Source organism: Odocoileus virginianus, chromosome X (genome assembly GCF_023699985.2).
Source record: "Odocoileus virginianus isolate 20LAN1187 ecotype Illinois chromosome X, Ovbor_1.2, whole genome shotgun sequence".
NCBI lineage: Eukaryota > Metazoa > Chordata > Mammalia > Artiodactyla > Cervidae > Odocoileus > Odocoileus virginianus.
This window is the reverse complement of record NC_069708.1, coordinates 19,736,011-19,763,990: the sequence shown is the minus strand read 5'-3', so window position 1 is coordinate 19,763,990 and position 27,980 is coordinate 19,736,011. Positions and strand designations below refer to the sequence as shown.

At 45.5% G+C, this 27,980-nt stretch overlaps 1 protein-coding gene across 2 annotated transcripts; it reads left to right on the top strand.

Annotated features, from left to right (window-relative positions):
• AMER1 (APC membrane recruitment protein 1) lies at positions 1 to 27,636 on the top strand. Of its 2 annotated transcripts, XM_070461934.1 has the most exons (3): positions 1 to 163; positions 18,071 to 18,124; positions 20,819 to 27,636. In XM_070461934.1, the coding sequence occupies exon 3, from the start codon at positions 20,919 to 20,921 to the stop codon at positions 24,273 to 24,275; it is 3,357 nt and encodes a 1,118-aa protein (XP_070318035.1). In that variant the 5' UTR covers positions 1 to 163; positions 18,071 to 18,124; positions 20,819 to 20,918; the 3' UTR covers positions 24,276 to 27,636. The 2 variants fall into 2 exon arrangements, with proteins under 2 accessions (XP_070318035.1, XP_020739973.2); XM_020884314.2 differs by lacking the exon at positions 18,071 to 18,124.
• The last annotated feature ends 344 nt before the right edge of the window (positions 27,637 to 27,980 follow it).

Sequence of the window (27,980 nt, the reverse complement as noted above, 5' to 3'; positions counted from 1 at the left end):
CAGTCCAGAGCCTGGGGAAGGGGAGCTGGTGCAGGAGGTGACTGGAGCCACAGTGGCGGCAGAGAAGGCGGTGGCGAAGCTCTCAGCCGTAGCAGCCAAGGCTCCAGCTCCGGCCAGGGAGTCGCAAGAGACAAAAACCGGGCTGGAAACCGGACCGAGCCGGGTAAGCATTGCGCGCAGCAGGAGCCTCCGCCTGCCCGCCATACGGTGCAGTCTCGCGTGCTCCACTCTGGCCGCCTGGAAAGGAGCTCTAAGGGCTGGGCCGGTCGGCGTCCGGACTGCTCTGCGCTCCTCTTTGGAACCAGCTTTGAGGACTTTCTGGTGAGGGTCAGAGCCATGTCCGCGCTAGCGACCGCGGCTAGAGGTGGAAAGAGGAAGGCAGGCCGGCGGGCTATCCTGGGCCATGCCTCGGGGCTCTCGGGGGAGGCAGCCCGCACGTGCTGCCCTGTGGTCTCATGAGGGGAGAAGCCAACCAGCACCCCCAGCGGTGCTTTTGTAGGCTGGGAGCTCTACAGCTTTGTTGTAGCACATTAGCTGGAACAGCTGTGTTAGACGAGTATCGCTCATCACAGCGGCCAGGCTGCCGCCCCTCCCCTTCCCAGTGCATCTCCTGCCTCTCCCTCTTTTCTAGGGACGAAGCCTACGCGCTGGCCTGGGTCCGACGAGTACTTGCTTTGGCGTGGGTTGGGGTATCTACTTTGTCTGTCTCCTCCCTGGAGGAGCTCAGTTGGGCCTGTGGGCTGCTCACTTCCCTTTGGAACCTCGGCCTTGAGGCCCCAACCAGCCGCGCCCCCTGCTCCTGGGCTTCCGGGCGCATCTGGCGCCCGCCCCCGCGGGCAGAGGGGCTGGCAACCCATCTCTCGCAGTACCTTGGGTTAGGGCAGCAGCTCAAGCTAGTCCTTGGGTTAGAGCTGCAAGGCCGCTTTGTCAAATTCCCCCTCGCCCCCGCGCCTCCCTCCTGTCCCTGCTCCCCCTCCCCCGCCCTGCCTCGCCTCCTGTCCCCTTGGAGGGTACTGGCCGCGCTTTTTTCTCCAACCTCTGGTTTAAAAATAGCGATAACCATGGTGTGGTGTGGTGTGGTATGGTGTGTGTGTGTGGCGGGGGGCGGGGGGGCGCACGGTTCTGTGCCATAGGTCGGGGGAGTAATTATTGTAGTAGAGAAACAGCCGTTTGGGTGTGTATGAGAGAGCTAGAGAAGCAGCCAAATCCTCCAACTTCAAAGTTACTGAAAATACCCAGCCTGCTGGGCTGCTGTCATTGTCTGATGCAGACACCTCTGACTGGTGACCGTCAGACTTGGCCTAGGCTCTCCCGGTGGTGAGGGGCTGTGCCAGGCGTGCCACAGTTCAGGACAGGCCCTGCAGAGCCAGCCTCCATGGGCCAAGCTTGCCTTGGTGTGGGCCGCGGGAGTCAAGGTGAACCTTTGCCCCTCACACAAATATCTCCTGCAGCTTTACCTGCCTGCTGCATTCACATGGGCTTGATGGAAGGTCCTGCTTTGTTGGACTCCCCACCCCCCACCTTGGGAAGTCCAGCAGAGCCCCCTCCCTCAGTGCAGCTCCCCTCATTCGGCCCCACTCACTGCTCAGTCTGCACCGAAGTGTGCCCCTTTCTGTGGACTCTAGGCCTTTCTGAGGAACAAGAGGGAAGGAGCTACCTGTGCAGTGCTTAATCGCTCAGTTGTGTCTGACTCTTTGCCATGCCATGGACTGTAGCCCACCAGACATCTCTGTCCATGGGGATTCTCCAGGCAAGAATACCAGAGTGGGTTGTTATGCCCTCCTCAGTGGAGCTTCCCAACCCTGGGATCAAACCCAGGTCTCCTGCATTGCAGGTGGATTCTTTACCATCTGAGCCACCAGGGAAGCCCAGGAGCTATCTAGGGACTTGAAAGGCTCTTCTTGGACCTTTAACACACCTCTGAGGGTGGAAAACTCTGTGTACTAAAGGGCCTGGCAAAGCCTAGGCACCTCTGAGAGGAGAAAATGAGACCCAGTAAATCCCTCACTTTAATGGAAGGCTAGCTGGGGACTTTTGTGACACTAGCAAGAACTGCAGATAGGACACTACATTCACCTCCTCTCAATCTGACCAAGCACCAATACAATCTCCCTACTTACATCTGGGCATCTCTGGTTCAGAGCTGGACATGTCTGCTGCACTATCTCAAACCAGCAGCCACCCAACATATCTGCCCTATATGACTCCTCTCCCCACACTCAGACTCTCTCACCCTACACTGTTCAAATTCTCTTCCCTCTCAGCTCTGGGCCTATCTCCTTAGTGCCTTTCCATCTCTTGCAATCCATGATGACCTCTTCTTTCTCAGAACTTAGAACTCCTTCAGGCCACCTGCATCCCTTGGGCATTTTCTGACTTAAATTATAATAGGAAACAAACTATAATTAAATTTCTCTGCCTCTACTTTGTTTCCCTGATACCATGGACGTCTGGGTTCTTTCTGAACTTTTCACAGGGCAAAATGAAACCTGAATCTCAGCCGAAGTTCCCTGAAACCCTAGCAATGCATAGCGGTTAATGAATGCTCAGGAAGTACTTAGTGTCTGTAAAGCTTTGGAGAAAACCTTTATGTTCCCAACTGGCATTTGTCCTGATTCACATGAAAATGATACTCAAGTCTCTGATATTTATTGAGTATACATAATGAAGATTAAGAAAGGGAATGGGTTTCATCTACAATTTAAGAAAATAAAGCACAATGTCTAACTTTATAAGCTCAGGACCTGCATTGCCCAGTCCCCAGCTAATTCATGAATCTAGAGACAGCTACCATGGAGGGAGATGAGAGATCTGTGTGTACATGGAGTATTGTCCTGGGAAGCCTCCAGAAATTAGAGGGGTTTTGGTTAGGCAAAGGATAGTTGTATGAGCAAAATTAGGAATGGGAGGGAGTGGCTGGCAAGCAGGATGAGTGGTGACAGTCTTTTCTGGTTGAGATTGTATGGCTCCAAGGTACAAAGGCCCCTTACAATATCAACCAGAAAAGACCCAGAACTTCCAGATGTTCAAGCTGGATTTAGAAAAGGCAGAGGAACCAGAGATCAAATTGCCAACATCCTTTGGATCATAGAGAAAGCAAGGGAATTCCAGAAAAACATTTACTTCTGCTTCATCGACTATGCTAAAGCCTTTGACTGTGTGGATCACAACAAACTGTGGAAAATTCTTAAAGAGATGGGAATACCAGGCCACCTTCCTGCCTCTTGAGAAACCTATATGCAGGTCAAGAAGCAACAGTTAGAACTGGACATGGAACAATGGACTGGTTCAAAATTGGGAAAGGAGTACATCAAGGCTGTATATTATTACCCTGTTTATTTAACTTGTATGCAGAGTATATCATGTGAAATGCTGACCTGGATGAATCACAAGCTGGAATCAAGATTGCAGGAGAAATATCAACAGCCTCAGATATGCAGATGATACTACTCTAATGGCAGAAAGTGAAGAGGAACTAAAGACCCTCTTGATGAAAGTGAAAGAAAAGAGTGAAAAAACTGGCTTAACACTCAACATTCAAAAAACTGAGATTATGGCATTCGTTCCCATCACTTCATGACAAAAAGAAGGGGGAGAAACTGGAACCAGTGACAGATTGTATTTTCTTGGGCCCTAAATCACTGCAGACAGCGATTGCAGCCATGAAATTAAAAGATGCTTGCTCCTTGGAAGGAAAGCTATGACAAACCTACATAGCATATTACAAAGCAGAGGCATCACTTTACCAACAAAGATCTGTATAGTCAAAGCTGTGGTTTTTCCAGTAGTCATGTATGGATGTGAGAGTTGGACCATAAGAAGGCTGAGTGCTGAAGAACTGATGCTTTTGAACTGTGGTATTGGAGAAGACTCTTGAGAGTCCCTTGGACTACAAGGAGATCAAACCAGTCAGTTGTAAAGAAAATCAGTCCTGAATATTCATTGGAATGACTGATGCTGAAACTGAAGCTCCAGTACTTTAACCACCTGGTGTGAAGAGCTGAGTCACTGGGAAAGACCCTGATGCTGGGGAAGATTGAGGGCAGAAGGAGAAGGGGGCAACAGAGGATGAGATAACAACTCAATGGACATGGATTTGAGCAAACTCTGGAAGATAGTGAAGGACAGGGTAGCCTGGCATGCTGCAGTTCCTGGGATATTAAAGAGTCAGACATGACTTAGCAACTGAACAACAGCAACAGCAGTGTGAAAAGGAAGTTGAGGCCCAGTGGTGTTGGGTTTCCCAAATGCCAGGTTGTGAAATGGGGTCTGATCTTGAAGGAATGAAGGAAGGGGCCATCAAAGAGTGGGTAATTGGGAGGTTCTGATATTTTTTTGTGTGCAGCTATGCCACAATAAAACAGGATTTTAGAAAGGGTTTTAGAATGGGTTCTTAGAAAGGGATTGGAAGAGTGCTGTAAGTTGGGCAGTTAAAAAGTCATCTTTGGATCTGGAAGAACTAGGGGAGTAGGCTATCTCTAGAGGGACACTGTAGATTGTCAGTTTCTCTTTGGCTTTGCAGGGGATCTTGGTAGGGCAGCGGGGAAGGACAGAGCCGGGCTTCTGTATACCAATGTGGTAAAGGCTGAATGCCCCTTAGTCCTTTGCTGATCGTTTTTCTCCCAGCTGGACAGGCCTTCAGGAAGCACCAGTTTCGACTCTTTTTCTTACAGACGGGGAATCCTGAGGCCTTGGAAAGCAGCAGAGACTTGCTTAAGTTCACACAGAATTTAGGGAGAGGCTTAGCAACTAAACACCACCACCAACAGCTGCCTCCTGTGCAACTCCTCTTATCCACTGTATCCGTTAAGCATAAATCTGTACAAATCACATTAATCAACCCCTCTTCTTACCTCACCCATTCATCAAGAGTGAAAAGAAGCTTGGTTAGCTTTCTAGGAACTCCTCCCCTTTCACATCTCTTGCTTTTTCTATCTTGGTCTACAGCCTGTCAGGGGCTGAAAATTTCAGAAGAGAAGTAGTTGAAAGAAGCTGGCAATCTAGTGTTTCTCTTATAGTATAGTGGAGATGTTAAAAATTCCTCAAGAACTGTTACATTTACACTCTCTGAACCAGAGGATGAAGGGAATGAGAGAAATAGCAACAAGTCTGGCTCTTTTGAAGAACCAAAGAGGAAGAAGGGGCTAGAAGAGAGCTGCCTAGTGTTATTTCTTCAGTTCCCCTGTCTCAAGTCCTGTCCAGGCAGATAGACTGGGTGATAAAAGTAAAGCCCTCGGAAGAGGCATTTCATTGACTTCCTGTGTCACTCATTCTTGGTTTACCCATCTCATGGCCAGGAAGTTCTTTCTCAGATGTAATCTGAGCCTCTCGTGCTATACTTAAACCAAGTGTGTGTGTGTGTGTGTGTGTGTGTGTGTTGAGAACAGCTGGCCACCATAGCTCTACTGCTTAAAAATTCATGGAGATTTCATGGGCATTAAACCACCTCTTCCACCTTCAACTTCTCTGAATTAAATAATCAGAGTCTCGTTTTTCCTTGGTCTTATTTTACAAACCTGTGTATGTTGCTAGCAAGGCAGGCAGGGAAACCAGAACCACTGCAGAAGTGCAGGTGCTAGCTGAGTGAGGGTGCATTGCTCCCCTGCACCTTCCCTTTTGGGATTAGGGGATAATAAGTACAATGAAGAAAATGGCCTGAGGGAGTTTGGTGGAGGCAGAGGCAGGCATAATGGTGCTGAAGGGGGTGGGGATGGGGAGCTTTGCAACCTTTTGATCTGCATTTCTTGTTGCAGAGCCTTTATTGCTTTCATCTACAGGTTCGTTTTTTTTCCCCCTGCAGATACTAACACCTCTTCTCTAGACAGTGCCCCTCAACTGGGGCTGCAGCTCTTCTTCAGAGAGAGAGGGCTGGGCCTGGCCAGCTGTGGTCCCTTGAGAATCTGTACATTTCATATATTCATAGACTAGGCCTAGCACATTCAGAAAAGTAGAATGTTGGGTGGGCTTGCGGGGGGAGGGTAGAAGTGAGAGGCATATGGAGTGAGGCTGGGCTGCAGTTCACCTCTGTTCTACAGTGGGCCCAACCAGGTAGGCATCCAGGCCTCCCAATGAAGCCTAGAACCCCCAAAATGACATTTCCTCAACATGACTCCTGACTCAGCAGCCACTGGAAAACTAAACACAGGACTGTCCTTTCCCCAGCTTCATGCAGCCTGGAGGAAGCAGGTTCCCAGTCCAGTCTCCCATTTCTAAATGGGAAAACCAAGGCCCAGAAGAGAGAAGTGATTTGTTTGCCAAAGGTTACATAAGAGCATAAAGTTCCTGGCCCTCAATTTAATGCTTCTTCCTCTAAGCACACTGATCTGATCCCCTCCCAAACCTCAGTTTCTTTATTGAGGTCTCTCACTTAGGGTATGGTGTATATAGAGGATATCGTACATATAGAGGATACCTAGGAAAGTCAGGAGTCTCCATTGTTCACTTGATCCAGATACTCCTTGCAGGCTTTCTTGACTGCCTTATCATGTCTCTTTCCCTGGAGTTAGCTCCTCTCCTGTTCTTCATCTGAACAGAGGAGGAAGGAGGTATGTTGCCTGTTTTTGATCTCACCCTTGCTGAGTTAGTACTGAAATAATGGAAGCCTTATGATGCAGGCATGACACCTTTGAATACATTCCTTTCTAAGGGGGTTTGGGAGCCTTAGAGGAGAGTGGCAATTAGGTGGTTCCCAGAGCCCCCACCATTCCAGGCAAGCTGGAGAGGCAGCCTCAGCAGCCTGAGGAGAAAGCTGCTGCATCAAGAAGTTTCACCAGGTAAGCCCAATTCTAGGTAGAGGCAGAGTCTGAGTGACCATACCTCCTAGACTGGATAAGCCCTGTATATTTGGGGCTGAGGCTAAGGGGCAGAGAAGTGAGCCTAGGAAACCTGCAAGCGACATGCAGAGAGCAAGTCTTGAAGGTCAGGCAAAGGGAGTTGGCCTTAATCTTGTAGGCAGTGCAGAATAATTTGATAAGTCAAGGTGTGATGCACTGAAATTAGAGTTGTAAGAAAATGAATCTGGCAAGGGTGTGCAGGATGGATGAGATGGAAGTGGGGAGGCAAGGGGGTGGGATTTCAGTGCTGCAGCAGGAAGGACCAGAGGGAACGCTGTTAAGAGACTTTTGTCATCCTTATCACAGTGAGGGGAAATCTAAGGAACTAGAGTGGAGAAGGTAGCTGCAAGAGGCCCTATCACAAGGGCCCTTTATTGAACATCTGCTTGGTACCTAACAAGTAATCAATCTTTTATATTTATCATCTCTAATCCTTACTGTGACTCCATATGGTAGGTAGCATTTTCTTCAAAAAGGTTAGGTCACTTTCTCAAATCTCACAGCCTGAAAGAAGTGAAGCTGGCATTTTAGTTCTGGGCTTATAAGCTCTAGCTGAATTAGAATTCAGTTGAACCAACATTGTTTGAGCTGCTGCTCTGTGCTAGATGTGGTGACTGCCGTATAAGATGAAGGAGGCTGCATTCAAGAGAAAAGAACAGACAGGCTGAGGCTGGCCAGAATGAATTACTCGTGGCTAAATATGAGAATTCATTTGAGGGGCTGGTGTTGAGGAAATAGGAACAGGGGCTAGAGGGCTCATTTTGGGGTCTATGCTGCATCTAGCGTTGGTGAGATGCCCCCTTAAGAAGAGGTGCCTCTCAGGAAGGCTGCGAATTAGGGGAGGAGTGGTTGCAGGGATAGCTTGATTGGGGCTCTACCAGCAGCATTTACAGCTCTGACAAAGAGTACAAAGCTAGACAGCCCTTCTGTCAGGTCCTGAAAAAAAATGGTTTTGAGAGTAGACATTGGCTGTGGGCTTTAGAAATGTTAATTCAAATTCCAGATCTTGTGGATCATTTTCCTTAAACTATAGCTCAAATTCTTTATTTTCATTTTGTCTTTACCTTTATGTTTGTCCCCAGTGTCAGTTTCTGTCTGGACCTTTGTTTTGGCCCCTCAAACTTATCTCCCAAGGAGAAGAGTAGAGGAATATGTTCCACGGTTTGGGAGTGGTGATAGTGCGGTTTCTGGATAAGAATAATGGCCACAGAAAGCTTTCTGGAATGTGCTAGGTATGGCCAAAATAGTGGTAGCCAGTGATGACTGGAAATGCTGAAGAGAAGGCTCAGCTGGTTTGGTACAAGAGTGTGATAGGAGAGGAAGAGAATGGCTCTTGTAGGTGTGCAGGGAACCTGCACAGTCCTCACTCTAAGTTTTCTTCCTTGATTAGGGGTTAACACAGTGCAGCAGAATGGCATAAAATTGGGACTCAGAGGCCTGGAAGTTGGTGTGGCTCTGTCATAATCCCACTGTGTGACCTTAGGCAAGTCTTCTCCCAAGTCTAAACAATTTCCTTCTCTGTGACAAGGAGTTAACATCCCCCAAGGAAATGGCAACCCACTCCAGTATTCTTTTTTTTTAATGTATTAATTTATAATTTAAGGATAATTATTATATCGTATTGGTTTCTGCCCTACATCAACATGGATTAGCCATAGGTATACTATGTCCCTTCACTCGTGAGCCTCCCTCCCACCTCACCCCACCCCTCTAGGTTGTCACAGAGCCCCAGTTTGAGTTCCTTGAGTCATACAGAAGATTCCAACTGGCTGTCTATTTTACAAATGTTAGTGTGTATGTTTCCATGCTACTTTATCCATTTGTCCTACCCTCTCCTTCCTACCACCCTGTATCCATAAGTCTGTTCTCTATGTCTGCATCTCCATTGCTGTCATGCAAATAGGTTCATCAGTACCATCTTTCTAGATTTCATATATGTGTGTTAATACATGATATTTGTTTTTCTCTTTCTGGTTTAATTCACTCTGTATAATAGGTTCTAGGTTCATCCACCTCCTTTGCACTGACTCAAATATGTTCCTTTTTATGGCTGAGTAATATTCCATTGTGTGCGTGTGTGTGTGTGTGTGTGTGTGTGTGTGTGTGTATGTATACCACTTCTTTTTTATCCATTCATCTGTTGGACATCTAGGTGGCTTCCATGTCCTAGCAGCTATAAATAGTGCTGCAGTGAACACTGGGGTACATATGTCTTTTTCAATTATAGTTTTCTCAGGGTATATGCCCAGAACTGGGATTGTTGGGTCATATGGTAGTTTTATTCCTAGTTTTTTTAAGGAATCATCATACTGTCTTCCATAGTGGCTATATCAATTTACATTTCCATCAACAGTGCAAAAGGGTTCCCTTTTCTCCACACTCTCTCCAGAATTTATTGTTTGTAGATTTTTTGATGATGGCCATTTTGACTGGTGTGAGGTGATATTTCATTGTAGTTTTGATTTGCATTTCTCTAATTATGAGCAATCTTGACCATCTTTTCATGTGTTTTATTAGTCATCTTTATGTATTCTTTGGACAAATGTCTCTTTAGGTCTTCTGCCCACTTTTTGATTGGATTGCTCGTTTTTTTGTTGTTGTTGTTTTTTTTTTTCTGGTATTGAGCTGCATAAACTGCTTGTATATTTTGGAAATTAATTCTTTGTCAGCTGTTTCATTTGCTACTTTCTCCCATTCTGAGGGTTGTCTTTTCACCTTGTTTATAGTTTCCTTTGCTGTACAAAAACCTTTTAAGTTTAACTAAGTCCCACTTGTTTATTTTTGTTTTTATTTCCATTACTCTAGGAGGTGGGTCATGGGACTTCCCTGGTGGCTCAGTGGTAAAGAATCTGCCTGAAATGCAGGGGACCCAGGTTTGATCCCTGAGTTGGGAAGATCCCCTGGAGGAGTGCATGGCAACCCACTCTAGTATTCTTGCCTAGAGAATCCCATGGACAGAGGAGCGCAGTGGGCTGCAGTCCATTAGGGTCACACAGAGTTAGACAGGACTGAAGTGACAAAGCAGCAGCAGCAGTGGGAGGTGGGTCCTAGAGGATCTTGCTGTAATTTACATCAGAGAATATTTTGCCTATGTTTTCTTCTAAGAGTTTTATAGTTTCTGGTCTTACATTTAGGTCTTTAATCCATTTTGAATTTATCTTTGTGTATGGTGTTAGAGTAGGCAATGGCAACCCACTCCAGTACTCTTGCCTGGAAAATCCCATGGACAGAGAGGCCTGGTAGGCGGCAGTCCATGGAGTCACTGAGAGTCAGACATGACTGAGTGACTTCACTTTCACTTTTCACTTTCATGCATTGGAGAAGCAAATGGCAACCCACTCCAGTGTTCTTGCCTGGAGAATCCCAGGGATGGGGGACCGTGGTGGGCTGCCATCTATTGAGTCACACAGAGTCAGACATGACTGAGGCAACCTAGCAGCAGTAGCAGCAAGGTATTAGGAAGTGTTATAATTTCATTTTTTTACAGATAGCTGTCAAGTTTTCCCAGCAGCACTTATTGAAGAGACTGTCTTTGCCCCATTGTATATTCTTGCCTCCTTTGTCAAAGATAAAGTGCTCACAGGTGTGTGGGTTTATCTCTGGGCTTTAGATCTTGTTCCATTGGTTTATATTTCTGTTTTTGTGCCAATACCATACTGTCTTGGGGTTGAGAAGATGGCAACCCATCTTCCAGCATCGTTGCCTGGAAATCCCATGGACAGAGAAGCCTACAGCCCATGGGTGCACAAAGATTTGGACATGGTTGAGTGACTGAGCACACATACCATACTGTCTTTATGACTATAGCTTGTATAGTCTGAAGTCAAGAAGGTTGATTCCTCCAGTTCCATTCTTCTTTCTCAAGATGGCTTTGACTATTCAGGGTCTTTTGTGTTTCCATGCAAATTTTTGTTCTAGTTCTGTGAAAAATACCATTGGTAGTTTGATAGGGATAGTGTTGAATCTATAGATTACTTTGGGTAGTATACTCATTTTCACTATATTGATTCTTCCAATCCAAGAACATGGTATATTTCTCCATCTATTTGTGTCATCTTTGATTTCTTTCATCAGTGTTTTATACTTTTCTATATACAGGTCTTTTATTTCTTTAGGTAAATTTATTCCAAGGATCATTTCCTTAATTTCTCTTTCTGATTTTTCATTCTTAGTGTATAGGAATGCAAGGGATTTCTGTGTATTGATTTTGTATCCTGTGACTTTACTAAATTCACTGATTGGTTCCAGAAAGTTTCTGATAGTATCTTTGGGATTTTCTATATATAGTATAATATCTGAAAACAGTGAGAGCTTTACTTCTTTTCGAATCTGGATTCCTTTTATTTCGTTTTCCTCTCTGATTGCCATAGCTAGGACGTCCAAAACTGTGTTGAATAATAGTGACAAGAGTAGGCACTCTTGTCTTATTCCTTATTGTAGAGGGAATGCTCTCAGTTTTTCACCATTGAGAGTAATATTTGCTGTGGGTTTATATGGCCTTTATTATGTTGAGGTAGATTCCTTCTATGCCTATTTTTTAAAGAGTTGATATCATAAATGGGTGTTGAAATTTGTCAAAGGCTTTCTTTGTATCTCTTCAGATTATCATATGGTTTTTATCTTTCAATTTGTTTTTTTTCTTTTATTTTAAATTTATTTATTTTAATTGGAGGCTAATTACTGTACAGTATTGTGCTGGTTTTTGCCATACATTGACATGAATCAGCCATGGGTGTACATGTGTCCTCATCCCTAACTCTCCTCCCACTTCCTCCCCATCCCATCCCTCTGGGTTCTTCCAGTGCACTGGCTTTGAGTGCCCTGTTTCATGCACAAACTTGGACTGATGATCTATTTCACATATGGTAATATACATGTTTCAATGCTAGTCTCTCAAATCATCCCATCCTTGCCTTCTCCCACAGAGTCCAAATGTCTGTACTTTATATCTTTTTTTTTTGCTGTCTTACATATATATACGGTCATCATTACCATCTTTTTATATTCCATATATATGCGTTAATATACTGTATTGGTGTTTTTCTTCCTGACTTACTTCACTCTGTATAATAAGCTGCAGTTTAATCCACCTCATTAGAACTGATCCAAATGGATTCTTTTTAATAATTGAGTAATAATTCCATTGTGTATATGTACCACAACTTTCTTATCCATTCATCTGCTGATGGACATCTATGTTGCTTACACATCCTAGCTATTGTAAACAGTGCTGCAGTGAACATTGGGGTACACATGTCTCTTTGAACTCTGATTTCCTCAGTGTGTGTGCCCAGCAGTGGGATTGCTGGGTCATATGGAAGTTGTATTTTCAGTTTTTAAAGGAATCTCCATACTCTTCTCCATAGTGGCTATACTAATTTGCATTCCCACCAACAGTGTAAGAGGGTTCCCTTTTCTCCACACCTTCTCCAGCATTTATTGTTTGTAGACTGTTTGACAGCAGCCATTCTGACCAGTGTGAGATGGTACCTTATTGTGGTTTTGCTTTGCATTTCTCTGATAATGAGTGATGAGCATTTTTTCATGCATTTCTTAGCCATCTCTATGTCTTCTTTGGAGAAATGTCTGTTTAGGTCTTCGGTGAATTTTTTGATTGGTTCGTTTATTTTTCTGCTATTGAGCTGCATGCACTGTTTGTATATTTTTAAGATTAACTCTTTGTCAGTTGTTTTGTTTGCTTTTATTTCCTCCCACTCTGAGGGCTGTCTTTTCACCTTGCTTATAGTTTCCTTTATTGTGAAAAAGCTTTTAAGTTTAAATATGTCCCATTTGTTTATTTTTTCTTTTATTTCCATTACTCTGGGAGATGGGTCATAAGGGATCTTGCTGTGATTTAAGTCAGAGAATGTTTTGCTATGTTTTTCTCTAGGAATTTTATGGTTTCTGGTCTTACATTTAGATCTTTAATCCATTTTGAGTTTATTTTTGCGTAGGGTGTTAGAAAGTGTTCTAGTTTCATTCTTTTACAGGTGGTTGACCACTTTTCCCAGCATCACTTGTTAAAGAGATTGTCGTATTTCCCTGTTGTATTCTTGCCTCCTTTGTGAAAGATAATATGTCCATAGATGCATGGATTTATCTCTGGATTTTCTGTTTTGTTCCATTGATCTATATTTCTGTCTTTGTGTCAATACCATACTATCTTGATGACTGTAGCTTTGCAGTATAGTCTAAAGTCAGGCAGGTTGATTCCTCCAGTTCCATCCTTCTTTCTCAAGATGCCTTTGGCTATTCGAGGTTTTTTGTATTTCCATACAAATTATGAAATTGTTCGTTCTAGTTCTGTGAAAAATACCATTGGTAGCTTGATAGGGATTACATTGAATGTGTAGATTGCTTTGGGTAGTCTACTCACTTTCACTATATTGATTCTTCTGATCCATGAACATGGTATATTTCTCCATTTGTGTCATCTTTGAATTCTTTCATCAGTGTTTTATAGTTTTCTATATATAGGTCTTTTGTTGCTTTAGGTAGATATATTCCTAAGTATTTTATTCTTTTCATCACAATGGTGAATGAGATTTTTTTCTTTAATTTCTCTTCCTGTTTTCTCATTGTTAGTGTATGGGAATGCAAGGGATTTTTGTGTGTTAATTTTATATCCTGCATCTTTGTTATATTCATTGATTAGCAATTTTCTGGTAGTGTCTTTAGGGTATTCTATGTAGAGGATTGTGTCATCTGCAAGCAGTGAGAGTTTTACTTCTTCTTTTCTGATCTGGATTCCTTTTTTTCCTTTTTCTTTTCTGATCGCTGTGGCTAAAACTTCCAAAACTATGTTGATTAGTAGTGGTGAGAGTGGGCACCTTTGTCTTGTTCCTGACTTTAGGGGAAATGCTTTCAATTTTTCAACATTGAGGATAATATTTGCTGTGGGTTTCTCACATATGGCTTTTATTATGTTGAGGTATATTCCTTCTATGCCTGCTTTCTGGAGAGTTTTTATCATAAATGGGTGTTGAATTTTGTCAAAGGCTTTCTCTGCATCTATTGAGATAATCATATGGTTTTTATCTTTCAATTTGTTAATGTGGTGTATCACATTGATTGATTTGCAAATATTGAAGAATCCTTGCATCTGTGGGATAAAGCCCACTTGTTCATGATATATGAGCTTTTAGATGTGTTGCTGAATTCTGTTTGCTAAAATTTTGTTGAGGATTTTTGCATCTATATTCATCAGTGATATTGGCCTGTAGTTTTCTTTTTCTGTGTTGTCTTTGTCTGGTTTTGGTATCAGGGTGATGGTGGCCTCATAGAATAATTGGAAGTGTCCCTTCCTCTGCAATTTTTTGAAAGAGTTTTAAAAGGATAGGCATTAGCTCTTCTCTAAATGTTTGATAGAATTCTCCTGTGAAGCCATCTGGTCCTGGGCTTTTGTTTTTTGGGAGATTTTTTTAATCACAACTTCAACTTCAGTGCTTGTAATTGAGTTGTTCATTATTTCTATTTCTTCCTGGTTTAGTCTTAGAAGGTTGAACTTTTCTAAGAATCTGTCCATTTCTTCCAGGTTATCCATTTTATTGCCATATTGTTATTCATAATCGTCTTTTGTAATGCTTTGTATTTCTGCATTGTCTATTGTAACCTCTGCTTTTTTCATTTCTAATTTTGTTGATTTGATTCTTCTCCCTTTTTATCTTCATGAGTCTGGCTAAAATTTTGTCAATTTTATTTATCTCTTCAAAGAATCTGCTTTTAGTTTATTAATCTTTACTATTGTCCCTTCATTTCCTTTTCATTTACTTATGCTCTGATGTTTATGATTTCTTTCCTTCTGCTAACTTTGGGTCTTTTATTCTTCTTTTTCCAGTTGTTTTAGGTGTAAAGTTAGGTTGTCTATTAGATGTTTTTGTTTGTTTGTTTCTCAAGGTAGGATTGTGTATAAACTTCCCTCTTAGAACTGCTTTTGCTGCATCCCATAGGTTTTGGGTCATCATGGTTTCACTGTCATGTTTTTCTAGGAACTTTTTGATTTCTCTTTTTACTTCTTCAATAACCTGTTTGTTATTTAGAAATTTATTGTTCAATCTTCATGTATTTGTGTTTTATACAGTTTTTATTTTCTCCTGTAATTGATACCTAGTCTCAGCCTTGTGGTCAGAAAAGATGCTTGATATGATTTCAGTTTTCTTAAATTTACTGATTCTTGATTTGTGAACCAGGATGTGGTATATCCTGAAGAATGTTCCATGTGCATTTGAGAAGAACGTATTCTCCACTCCAGTATTCATGCCAGGAAAATTACATGGACAGAGGAGCCTGGTGGGGTACAGTCCATAGTGTTGCAAAAGAGACATGACTTAGTGACTAAACAGCAACAGCAACCAGGCCTGATTAATGGATCACTGGGAAGGAGAAATGGTGGTGAGTGAGGAAGTGGGGAACATTTTGTAAGCTGGTAAGTACCATGAGTGCTTCCCTTGTGGCTCAGTGGTAAAGAATCTGCCTGCCAATGCAGGAGATGTGGGTTCTATCCCTGGGTTGGGACGATCTCCTAAAGAAGAAAATGACAACCTACTGCAGTTTTCTTGCCTGGGGAATCCCATGGGCAGAGGAGCCTGGCAGGCTACAGTCCATGGGGGTCACAGAAGAGTAGCACATGACTTAGTGATTAAACAACAAGTACCAGAAGTGGATGAAGGACATTTATTGATTTGAATTTCCTTTGTATCCATACTTTAGATAATGTTGACCTTTCTGGTTTGGGCTAGAGAACCTGGCTAGTGGAAATTCCCAGATAAACCAGAGCTGTTAACCAGTAGCTGATTTGAGGAAACATTTTGGGCCCCCGAAATCAAAAGTTGACTAAAAGAACAACTGAAGCCTCCTGTGAGAAGAAATGAAGCCTCCTTCATTTACCATTTGTGGAAATTGAGGCCCAAGAAGATTTGGTGACATACCCTTAGAGCCTGGGAAGCACCTTAGTCAACCCTGATTGAGGTAGTTTTGCTGCTAGAAATTGTCCAACTATAGTTTGAATAAAACAGAGAAGGCAGTGGCACCCCGCTCCAGTATTCTTGTCTGGAAAATCCCATGGACAGAGAGGCCTGGTAGGCTGCAGTCCATGGGGTCGCTAAGAGTCAGACATAACTGAGTGACTTTACTTTCACTTTTCACTTTCATGCATTGGAGAAGGAAATGGCAACCCACTCCAGTCTTCTTGCCTGGAGAATCACAGGGATGGGGAAGCCTGGTGGGCTGCTGTCTATGGGGTGGCTCAGAGTCAGACATGACTGAAGCAACTTAGCAGCAGCAGTTTGAATAAAATATATGTAAAACTAGTTGCTATGTTTTTGAGCCTCTGTTATATAATGGATTTTATTTGTTACTTTATATACATCAGATTTTAATTCCTTAAAATAGCTTTAAAAGGTAAGCACTCTTAATAGCCTCATTTTCCATTTGAAACCAAAAGAACTTGCTGGATTTCCCCCAGGTAGGGAGAGCTGATTACAGTGCAGAATTGGCTGACTCTCAGGAAGTGGGGGGAGGGTGGCCGGACTTCCTGTCCTTATTACTCCTTCCTTAGACCACCTTCCACTGCATGTACAAGCTCAGGATGCACCCAGAGTGGGCTTGGTCCCAGGAAAACTTCTTGGAGAAGGTCTGGGAATCTACGACTGGTTGAGGCCATGCCTCTGGAGCTACTGCATAAATCCACATACTTCTTCCCTGAACTCAGCCTTCTCTAAGTTGGCTGAGCTGGCCCCAGGAAATAGGGCTGGGAGCAGAATGTGCAAGACTCACTGCAGCTGTTTCCCCGTTACTGAGATGGATTCCTGGGGCAAATTTGTGACTGAAAAAAAAAAGAAAAAAAAATCTGTGACTGGTCTCTTGCTGTATTTTGAGATGAGAGGAGGAGGAAGTAGCTCTGACCTAGCCTTCCATTGGTCTAAGAATGGCCTGAGGCTGGCCTCTCTGGAGCAGGGATGGACACAGCCCAATTCCTGCCATGCTAGCAATAGCTGCAGCTAGTGGCCCCTGCCAGGGATCACAGGGTAGCCTTACAGTATTCCCTCACCCAGCAGTCCAACTGAAACTTAGATAGGCATGCAGTTTGAGAAACCTTAGGGTGGAGGGGCTCTGCACTTAGCAGGACTACTTTCTTGGCAGAAACTATGAAGAGAGCCAGCCTCAGCCTGAGGGAGCTGCAGAATCTCTCCCTTTGCAGTCCCCTTTGCCTTCTGCCCCACCTCACTCCTGAACTCTGGTCCCGAGCAAAGGTAGCATAGCCCACTGGGAAAGGACAGCATTGGGACCTGGTGAGGTAGTAAGGAGTATGAAAAAGAGGCCTGAGTGAGATGGCTAGGTGGAGCTGGGCTTAGGGGGCACTAGCTACAGGCAATTCCTGCCAGCTTCTGTCCTACTGCCTTGTCGGGGACACAGGGCAGAGATTCTATGGGTGGGGTACTTGGCTCTGGAAGGGATAAAGCAGGGAGGTAGGAGACAGCATAATTTCAACTCTGGCCTTTGCCAGCAAAGATGGCCCTGGGCCTAGTTAGGAGGAGGACCTGAAGCTGGGGGAAGAGAATTTGATTCCCAGGGATACAACCCTGCCTAGTTCACCCACTCCCACCACATATACAGAAGGCTTTTTAAATTGCCCTTAACAGAGGACTTTGTATAAATCCACAAACATCTTTAAAATCCCTTAACCCTTGGCTCTTCCTCAGCATGGGCCAAGGCAGCTGGTTCCTTGGACTTCCTGTAGTTGAATGGCTCTCTCAAATGAGTGGCTTTTTACACATGGTCTCGACTTAGTGACTAAATAACAACAAACAACTACTTCCTAGGAAACTGGGATCTGACTTGAAATAACAGGAATGCCAGTCTTTCTCATTTGCTTTGCACTTTACAGTTTACAAAATGCTTTTGGTGTTCATTATCCCATCTAACCTCACATTACTGCAGTGGACCACAGATAAGGAAGCTATTTTGATCTCCATTTCACAAGTGGCCAAGGCTTAGATGGATGCCTTGGCATGATCTAGAACCCAACTCTGTGGACCATGGCTCTTTCCACAGCATACTGCTGATCCCTGTGACAGAGAAGGGGACAGTGTAGAGAGCTGTGGGCTGGCCTCTACTCCAACAGAGCAAAGAAGCAAGGGCAAGAGAAAGCCCAAAGGGACTACCCTCTAGCCAAGGCATCAAGGTTCTATAAAGCAGCCCTGTTTGAGATTCAGTTTGCCTAATTCTTCTGTTTGCAGGAATTCCAGCTCCAAAACCCATAGGACGGTTAAGCCTTCAAGTCACAAGGATGGGTAAGACTATAAGGTTTTTCGCTTAACCTTTGGTTTTCCTTGATGCCCAACCACACTTACTAGTCTTACCCATCCTTTCCTCTAAATAGACAGTTTTACTCACTCCTGTCTAAAAAGGCCCAGATTGAATGCCTCCTTCTCAAGGCCTTCTCTTTTCTGAGCCCAGGGATTATCTTTTTGCCTTTCAAGTTTATCCTGGGACATGATCATAAGGTATGAAGAATGATATTTCAGTACTCAGCTTAACCAGTAAGGAGGGCTCTTCTCTAAGGTCTGCATCATATTGTGCCTTTAGACTGTTATATAGAGGATTCTCTATCTGTTAGCCTAGGAGCTTCCCAAAAGCAAGGACTGGGGTTTTGAACCCTTCTGGCAGCACTGAGCTTAATAATTATCATTTAACCAAGTGTTCTAGTGAGGTTCCTTTCATTAATACCACAGAGGGGAACATAATTTCACAAATAACTCCACTTATCACTACCCCATCTCCTCAGTGCCCAACACCATAATGACAACATTGTCAGTAATTTCAGGGCTGAGGTAAAAACATCTGTGCTTTGGAAAGTGAAGGACTCAGATAGATGATAGGGTCCCTATTCCCTTTTGACCCCACGGCAGAGGACTCAGAATATGTGTGTGTGTGTGTGTGTGTGTGTGTGTATCATTGTGTATTTGAGGGGTAGCACTGTTTATTGTGGTCCTATCAGTTGCAGGGCTGAGCTGGAACAATGCCATGTTAAACTATGTCACACAGAATCACAAAAACCTAACCTGAGCAATTTGCAATACAGATTTCTGCAGAGATCAGATGATGGTATTTTTTTCTCTTATTTTGGGGGTAACCAAACATTATCATGCTACAAGTTAAATATTAAGTTCTGCAGAGAGCTTCTGTGGAAGCTTAGATCACGTTGATGAGTCAAATGTCAGGCCAAGCATGGCACAAGGCACAAAATTACTATTTGCAAGACAAGATCAGGGACTCCAGGAAGATTCCTCTAATGTGGTCAGAGGATAGAGTGTAGCTGCCAGGCTCTCTCCACTCCCAGAGTGCTAGTTCTTAGTTTCCCACTGTAGGTGAATGTGAGAGTGTTTTTACCGTGGCAACCAGTCACAAGGTTGATGTGCTGGCCAGCTACTCTTAGGATGACAGTGTTGCTTGCCTCTCCTTCTCTCTGTCTCTCTGGCTCCCAGCAGCTATTCTGTCTCCCTTCCCTACCCAAGCTCCTTAGGTGCTGGTGGCTACCCTGCAAAGAGAGGACAGTGGTGAGGGACTTTCCAGGAAGGGGTCACTGGGCTTTAGCAGGCTGGTCACTGATCCAGCTGTTAATCAGCTATAGTCACTGGAGTGGATACATCAGACTATGGGGGTGGGGAGGGGGATATATTGGGATAGGGGATATGTTGGCTAGCCCCCCCTTTTTTTTTTTCTATCTCTGTGACATTTAGCTATTTAGAGGACTGGGAGTCTAGACCAAAAGGGTGTGTCTTGCATCAGGTTTGTTTATTGAAATAACTGTTCAGAGCCTAACTGACCAGGAACGTGAGTTGTGTGGAGTTGTGCCTTCAAGGAGTTCCCTTTCTAGATAGGAAGTTAGATGGGGGTCAAAATAATGAAAGGAGCAGAGAAGAGACAGTCTGTCTCATGGTTCTCATGGTGGTTTCAGTTACAGAAAGCGAAAGTGTTAATTGCTGAGTCGTGTCTGACTCTGCGACCCCATGGACTGTAGCCTGCCAGACTCCTCTGTCCATGGAATTCTCCAGACAAGAATACTAGAGTGGGTAGCCATTCCCTTCTCCAGGGGATTTTCCCAACTCAGGGATATGAACTCCGGTCTCCTACATTGCAGGCAGATTATTTACCATCTGAGCCATCAGGGAAGCCCCTGTGGACCACATTAATATGTGTTACCAGCAGAACAGTCACTATAGAGTCTAGGTTAGACCTATCCCTCACATAACCACTATGAGAGGGAGGTATTTCTAGGCCTCTCGGACAGAGGATACTGAATCCCAGAGAGTGCCTTGCCCCGAGGCTACCTTGCCATATTAGCTGATTCTGGATTGCAGCTCTGGAATGTGGGTCGGCAAGGCTCCTATTCTGGGCTTTTGAAGGTCTGAGCATGGTCCTACAAGCAATTTAGGTAGCCTGAAGGAAGAAAGTGAAACTTCAGGTCTACTTTTCTATCCAGTTCCAGGCAAAATGTCAGTGAGAGCCCTGGCTAATGTGAAATTGAGGCCTGGTTCTTACAGAACCCAGTGAATACTTAATGGGCTGTTTTTGCCAGCTGCTTTTCAAAACTTCTCTGTCATCAGAGCTGACTTCCCTTCCACCTTCCTACACCACCACCCCTTGATAATCCCTCCTGTGGCCAATAGCACCTGGGCCTTTTTCATATCTGCAATTCCCCCTGCCCAGTGTGCTCCCCTGAACTTAAGGTGACCTGAAATGAGTAGACCCAGCAAATGGGGTAGGGGTCATGGCTGCCTGTTGTTCAGTGTATGGTTTTGCTGCTTTGCGGCCTAGAGGGGGCTGATCCAACAAGCCAAGCATATGGAGTGCATTAAGATTTTCCCTATATTTTCTTTCTTTGTGGTTCAATTCAAGCCTGAAACCACAGACACCTGTGAAAACAAACCCAGCCTGGATTTTTGCTCACCAGTACTGTCTCTCTTTGTCTCTCTTATCTTCAGCCCCAGCTGTGATGCTTCCTGACTGATGATGTTATAACAGTGCCGAGAAGCCAGAAGGCTGCATTTTTTAGCTGAATACACCTGAGTTTTCCCCACCATCATGGAGACCCGAAAGGATGAAGCTGCTCAGGCCAAGGGAACAACAGTCTCTATGGATACCCAGGATCAAGGGACAGAGAAAGGGGCCAAAAACAAGGCATCTGAGACAACAGAAAGGCCCGCATCAGAGCCACCCTCATCTGGTCCAGGTAGGCTGAAGAAAACTGCCATGAAACTCTTTGGTGGCAAGAAGGGCATCTGTACCCTGCCTAGTTTCTTTGGAGGGGGACGAAGCAAAGGTTCCGGGAAAGGCAGCTCTAAGAAGGGTCTTAGCAAGAGCAAGACCCACGATGGCCTGAGTGAAGCAGTCCATGACCCTGAAGACATTGTCAGTGAAGGAACCGGCCTCTCCTTACCTTTGCCTGAGTCATCATCCCGACTTCCCAGCTCTCAGAGTGTCCATGGGTCTTTGGAGACAGGCTCCAGATGCAAGAGGTCTGTGGCTGGAGCCACAGAGAAAGCTGGGGCTGAGAAGGCTCACTTTGTGCCCAAGCCAAAAAAAGGCCTGAAAGGTTTTTTCAGTAGTATCCGCCGTCACCGGAAGAGCAAGGTCTCTGGGGCTGAGCAAAGCAATCCAGGAGCCAAGAAGTCTGAGGGGGCCAGAGCTAGGCCTCATGAGTTTGTGAGCTCAGCCCTTCTGTCCCACAATGATGAGGTCCTCCAAGCCCCAAGAAAGGAAAATGCCAAATCCCAAGATGTCCCTGGGCCGAAAGTTTCTTCGATATCAGAGACTTCTCCCGCAGCCACTGAGAAAGCAGCCTTTAAAGATCCAGAAAAAACCTTGGAGGCCTTTGCCTCAGCACTCTTGCAACCCAAACCTGCCCCTGAAGCCAGTGGCCCAGAGGAGCTCCATAGTCCAGAAACAGGGGAGAAGCTTGTGGCAGGAGAGGTAAATCCATCCAGTGGCCCTTTAGGGGATCAGCTGAGCCTCCTCTTTGGGGATGTCACATCTCTGAAGAGTTTTGACTCACTGACAGGTTGTGGTGACATAATAGCAGAACAAGATATGGATAGTATGACAGATAGCATGGCCTCTGGAGGCCAGAGGGCCAACCGAGATGGAACCAAACGAAGTTCCTGCTTGGTGACTTACCAAGGAGGGGGCGAAGAGATGGCTTTGCCTGATGATGATGATGAGGAAGAAGAGGAAGAGGAGGTGGAATTAGAGGAGGGAGAAGTCAAGGAGGAAGAAGATGATGATTTAGAATATCTGTGGGCAAGTTCCCAGATGTACCCAAGGCCCATACTAAATCCAGGCTACCATCCCACCACATCCCCAGGCCATCTTGGCTACATGCTTCTTGACCCAGTTAGGTCTTATCCTGGCTCAGCCCCTGGAGAACTTTTGACTCCTCAGAGTGATCAGCAAGAGTCCGCCCCCAATAGTGATGAGGGTTATTATGACTCTACTACACCGGGACTTGAGGATGATTCAGGTGAGGCCCTGGGGCTTGTCCGTAGGGATTGCTTGCCCCGAGACAGCTATAGTGGTGATGCCCTCTATGAGTTCTATGAGCCAGATGATAGTCTTGAGAACTCCCCACCTGGGGATGACTGCCTTTATGACCTCCATGGTCACAGCTCTGAGATGTTTGACCCCTTCTTGAACTTTGAGCCCTTTTCTTCCCCTCGGCCACCTGGGGCAATGGAGACAGAGGAAGAACGGCTAGTGGCCATCCAGAAACAGTTGCTATATTGGGAGCTTCAGCGGGAGCAGCGAGAGGCCCGGGAGGCATGTGCCCAAGAGGCTCACACCAGAGAGGCCCATGCTCGAGAGGCCCACACCCGGGAAGCTTATGTCAGAGAGGCCCGACCTCGAGAGGCCTATGCCAGGGAGGCCTGTGGCCAAGAGGTCCGTGCTCGAGAGGCTCAAGTCCGAGAGGCCCAGGTGCGGCAGGAAAAGCCCATCATAGAGTATCAAATGAGGCCTTTAGGCCCATCAGTGATGGGTCTGGTGGAAGGGGCATCAGGGGCCTCTCAGACTTCCCACAGAGGAACCACCTCAGCTTTCCCTGCCACTGCAAGCAGCGAGCCAGACTGGAGGGACTTCCGTCCTTTGGAGAAGCGTTTTGAGGGAAGCTGCTCCAAGAAAGATCAAAGTACTTGCCTGATGCAACTCTTCCAGAGTGATGCTATGTTTGAGCCAGACATGCAAGAAGCAAATTTCGGAGGATCTCCCAGGAGGGCCTACCCTACTTATTCACCCCCTGAGGAGCCAGAGGAAGAGGATGTTGAGAAGGAAGGGAATGCTACTGTGAGTTTCTCTCAGGCCCTTGTGGAGTTCACCAGCAATGGGAACCTCTTCTCCAGCATGTCCTGCAGCTCTGACTCTGATTCATCCTTCACTCAAAACCTTCCTGAGCTGCCTCCCATGGTGACCTTTGATATCGCTGATGTGGAGCGGGATGGGGAAGGCAAGTGTGAAGAAAATCCTGAGTTCCACAATGATGAAGACCTTGCAGCCTCCTTGGAAGCTTTTGAACTGGGCTACTACCAGAAACATGCCTTCAACAACTACCGCAGCCGATTCTACCAAGGCCTACCCTGGGGTGTGAGCAGTCTCCCTCGATACTTGGGATTGCCTGGCATGCACCCTCGTCCTCCACCTGCTGCCATGGCCCTCAGCAGGAGGAGCCGCTCCCTTGACACTGCTGAGACCCTGGAGCTGGAGCTCTCCAATTCTCACCTGACCCAAGGCTATATGGAGTCTGATGAGCTTCAGGCCCAGCAAGAAGATTCAGATGAAGAAGAGGAGGAGGACGAATGGGGCCGAGACAGTCCCCTGTCTCTCTATACTGAACCTCCAGGATCCTACGACTGGCCTGCCTGGCCTCCCTGTCCTCTCCCAGTGGGACCTGGCCATGCCTGGATAAGTCCTAGCCAGTTGGATGGGCCTTCTAGCCATCCCTATGGGCAGGCAGTCTGTTGCATATCTCCTCTCACCATGTCAATGTTGCTGTCAGTATCAGGGCCAGAGCCAAGGGCACCTGGGGAATCCAAGTCTCAGCTAGCTCGGCCTTCACACCTACCCCTGCCCATGGGCCCTTGTTATAACCTCCAGCCAAAGGCCTCCCAAAGTGTGAGGGCCAGGCCTCAAGATGTGCTGCTGCCTGTTGATGAGCCCAGTTGCTCCTCCATTTCTGGAGGCTTCAACCCCAGCCCTGTGCCCCAGGCCAAGCCTGTGGGCATTACTCATGGCATCCCTCAGCTGCCCAGGATCCGGCCTGAGCCCCTAGAGCCTCAGCCCATTCACTATGGGGCTCCCAGCCTTGACCTGTCAAAGGAGAAGGCTGAGCAAGGTGCCTCTCTCCCCACCAGCTGCTCCTCCACTGCTATGAATGGAAAACTAGCTGAGTAGTTATCATCAGTTCTGGAGTGAGGGGCATGGGGCCTGAGCATGTGAATGGGGATAAGGGTTGGGCAGAGGGGTGGGGGTGGGGGTTGCTGTTTAACTTGAAAATCCTTTTGGCCAAGGAAAGCTCCTATGAGTTTTCACCTTTGTTTTCCCACTTCCCTTGTCTGCCATCTGTGGCCACATTCAGCTCAAGTACATCTGCCCTGAGAGATTGCTGCTTCTGTGCTCCAATTTTTGCTTTTGGGTGTTTTCCTTGTGACCCATGCAGGGTTTGAGATGCTCTAGTTTTGTGCCTATTCCAATTGCCAAGGTAGTGATTTTATATATATATATATATATATATATATATATATATATATATATATATATCATGCATCCTTGACACAGTCTGAACCCTTAGCACCTCTGCCGTTTCTCCATCCAGTAGATGAGCAGCCAGGTCTACACTGCCTCCCACTTGGGGACAAGGAGCTTGTTAGCTTGTTTGCTGTTAGCAGTGTGAAATTATGGTACAGATCCTCCCCACTCCCACTTCCTTTGGTCTTGGCATAGCTGCCACCATCACATCAGATGTATAATCTAGTAGCCCCAGCTTGCTGTCCTCAGGATCAAGTAGCATGTGTCTCACTGCCTGTTCCTATGGACTTAGGCATCATAACCAGTGAAGGTCTTTTAACCTGGCCTGCTATAGCTTGGGTTGAAGACAAAAATGCTAATTTCCTTAATGTAATGACCAAATTCATCTAGTTGCAAACAAGACAAAATAGGGTTATATTGTAGACACTACCATAAGTCTTGAGCTCCAGAATGATAGTTTTTTTTTCCTTCTTTGTTTCTTTAAGCTTGTGACAGCCTGAATTGCAGATGCTTTTGAATTTTGGTTCTTTTTTTCTCCAAAGGAAATTTTCGTTATCTCATTACAAGGAACACATTCTTTTAATTGAGATACGGGAAGAGAAGTGGCCTAAACTAGGCTCAGCTGTAGGGGATGGGATTTTTACAGGTTGCAGGAGAAGGATAGGAAAAGGAGATTCATTCATTCTTTTCATCAGGAGAGAGGATTTCATACATTGCAGAGCTCATGTCAACTCAGCTTCTGAAAAGGGAAAATTGCTTTCCCCCAAAGACAAAAAGTTCCTTAAGCCTTGCCCACCCTTTCACTGAATGCTTTAAAGAGGCTTCATGCTAGCATTCCCAAGAGACAGGACACCAAGGGTATTTAAGTTGCTGTTCCAATTTTTCTAAAGAGCCTTCATTTTCCAATTAGCCAAGTTCTTAGTATCATCATAGGACTGGGCGTCTTGAGAGGAAAGACTGTGATCTGCCCTCGCTCTGCCAAGCTGAAGGACTCTGATTTGTGTGGTAATTGCAGCCCCTTATGGAAAGAATGGCACCCTTATTTCTGCATTCACACAGTTTTCATGTTAAACTAGCTTGGAAATATTGGTGAGGAAGAGTTGCTGTCAGGAAGACATTGCAACAGGCTAATCTTGCCAGGCTCTATCTCTCATTAATCACAAATACGGAGGGGTCCTTTTAAATTTCACCATTGGAAATGGTATATGAAACTTTTTACCTATATATGTTGACCCAAATTATGATCCTTGTTCCCTTGATCCTGTCCCCATCCTCCACCCATCTCCATGCCTATTAAGAGGTAAACAGGGCTCTTGCTATTCCAGAAGAGATACTGTTGCCTGCCACCCCAAGTCAAGATGACTTTGTGGGAAAACTGCCCCTTGGCCATGGGATGTGTCTGTGCTGGTCTTTGTCACCATTTTTTGGATTGGGGTTGGCCCAGTGCCCCTCCCCACAAAAAGTAAACCTGGATGGTAGAAGCTGTACCCCTGGAAGCACCACATGAATTTGCATGGCACCAACACCAACATTCAAGGGATGCAGACCAGCTCTCCAGGCTGACTTTGTCTGCATTATGAAGAAATCTGTCAATCATGAAGCTGGAGAATCAAAGAAGGTGAGAAAGGCCCTCCTCAACCCTAGCAAAGCATTAAGAGAGAAGTGCCCCAATTCTGGCTTCTCACCAAAGTTGCCCTGGGAGGGTGGGACTAAAATTGGCCTGGCTGTTTGGCAGGAAGGAGACACTCACCAAATGCCTTTACAACAGGGGAACGCTCACCACTTGCCTCTTCTGTCTCTGCTTGTCCTTCAGGGCAGCTCAAGCTCCTGTTTGTATGTAGACTGTGCCAACCACAGCAGGTAGTAGAGCCATCACCAACCACCAGAGCCTGCTGGATCACCAGCCTGTCTAAGAAGAGAAAAAGTAGGTGGTCAACCTTTGGCCAAGGGCTGAGAGCTGCCCTCTGTAGCACAAGGGCAGCAAGAGGTGCCACCTCTGAAGGGGGCAGTCATAGCCCTGACACACATTGCTGGGCTCTGGAAAGTCTCATATCACAGTAAGTTTTAGGACTGAGCATCAGCTCATGGTTTGAACACTGCTGCCTGCAAGTCCTTTCACTTTCCTGGCCAGCCCAGAAACAGGATCCTCACCACCAGAAATAAGGCAGTCAGGGTGTATGGCTGCAGAAGCAGGCTCCTTTGAGTCTACTCTAGATCCAAGCAGTTCATTTCTGAATCCCAGCTGTGGCCTAGAAGAGGAAGGAGGACCAGCTGGAGACTTTGTGTGACAGCACAGGGTGACACTGGAAGAGCCAGCCAAGCTCTAGGCCCCTCCCCAAATATACACCAGTGTTAGCTTGGCTAACACCAAATATGTCCCAGGCTATTAAATGTGTAGATGTTAAGTCCACAAATGAACATCATTTCAGCATTGCAAAGTCAATGTTTTTGGATGTGACTTCACAAGAAGGTACGACTTGGGAGAAGGTGACTGCTCTTATCTTGCTATCCAGCAAGCAGGCTTATATATAGTGTCAGATAGCTCTGATCCTGAGAATTCCCAAATGAGACTGATCCTTAAGGGACCAATGACTGGATAGAGAAGACCACCTAGAACGTCGCTCCCAGGGCTGTCAGTTTCTTTGTTTTAACGCCTTCAAGGAAACCCTGCCTTGGGGCTCTTTTAGGGCCTGCCCCAATCATCTGGACTCAACTTAGGCAACAGTCCATGAGCCTTCTGGGCCAGAGGCTTTGGTCAACACCAGTCTTTTCTCCCTCAATACTGTACCAAGGAGGGAAGTAACTTCCCACACCCAGGGTGCATTCCCCTCATCCTGCTGCCAGTGACTTTCCTCCCCTTGCCAGTGCTACCACCCCACCTGCCCTTGGCCCTCAGGCCCAATTGCTAGAGGGAGTCGGGGTTTAGCAGGGAGACTTCAAGTTTACCCATGTGTATGTTGCATCCAAGTTGTTTTTAATATATATATATATATATATCAAAAGTCAATTATCTATTTTTGTATTGTTTGCATTTTATATTCATGGAAAACAATGTATCAATTGTTCTTTTCTGATATATTTTATTTTTAAGCGGTGCTGTTTACAGTTTTAGACAAAACGAAGATGACACAAAAATTGCTGCTGCTTGTGCAGAGGGCTGGCATCTCAATTGCCCAAGACCCTCGCTCTTTCCCCTCTCCCCATCCCTGATGTATCGCACTGTCCATCCCCTCCCTCCATGATAGGGACAGCATAAGATGCCCAGGTATTAAGACAAATGCCAGGTGACTCAGGCATGTGGAACCTGGTAGATAGCATGTCTTTTTATGGTTTTATTTTTTTCTTTCAGAC

Bases quoted from the DNA above. Each gene is read 5' to 3' on its own strand.
- AMER1 (XM_020884314.2), top strand. From the start codon at position 20,919: ATGGAGACCCGAAAGGATGAAGCTGCTCAGGCCAAGGGAACAACAGTC.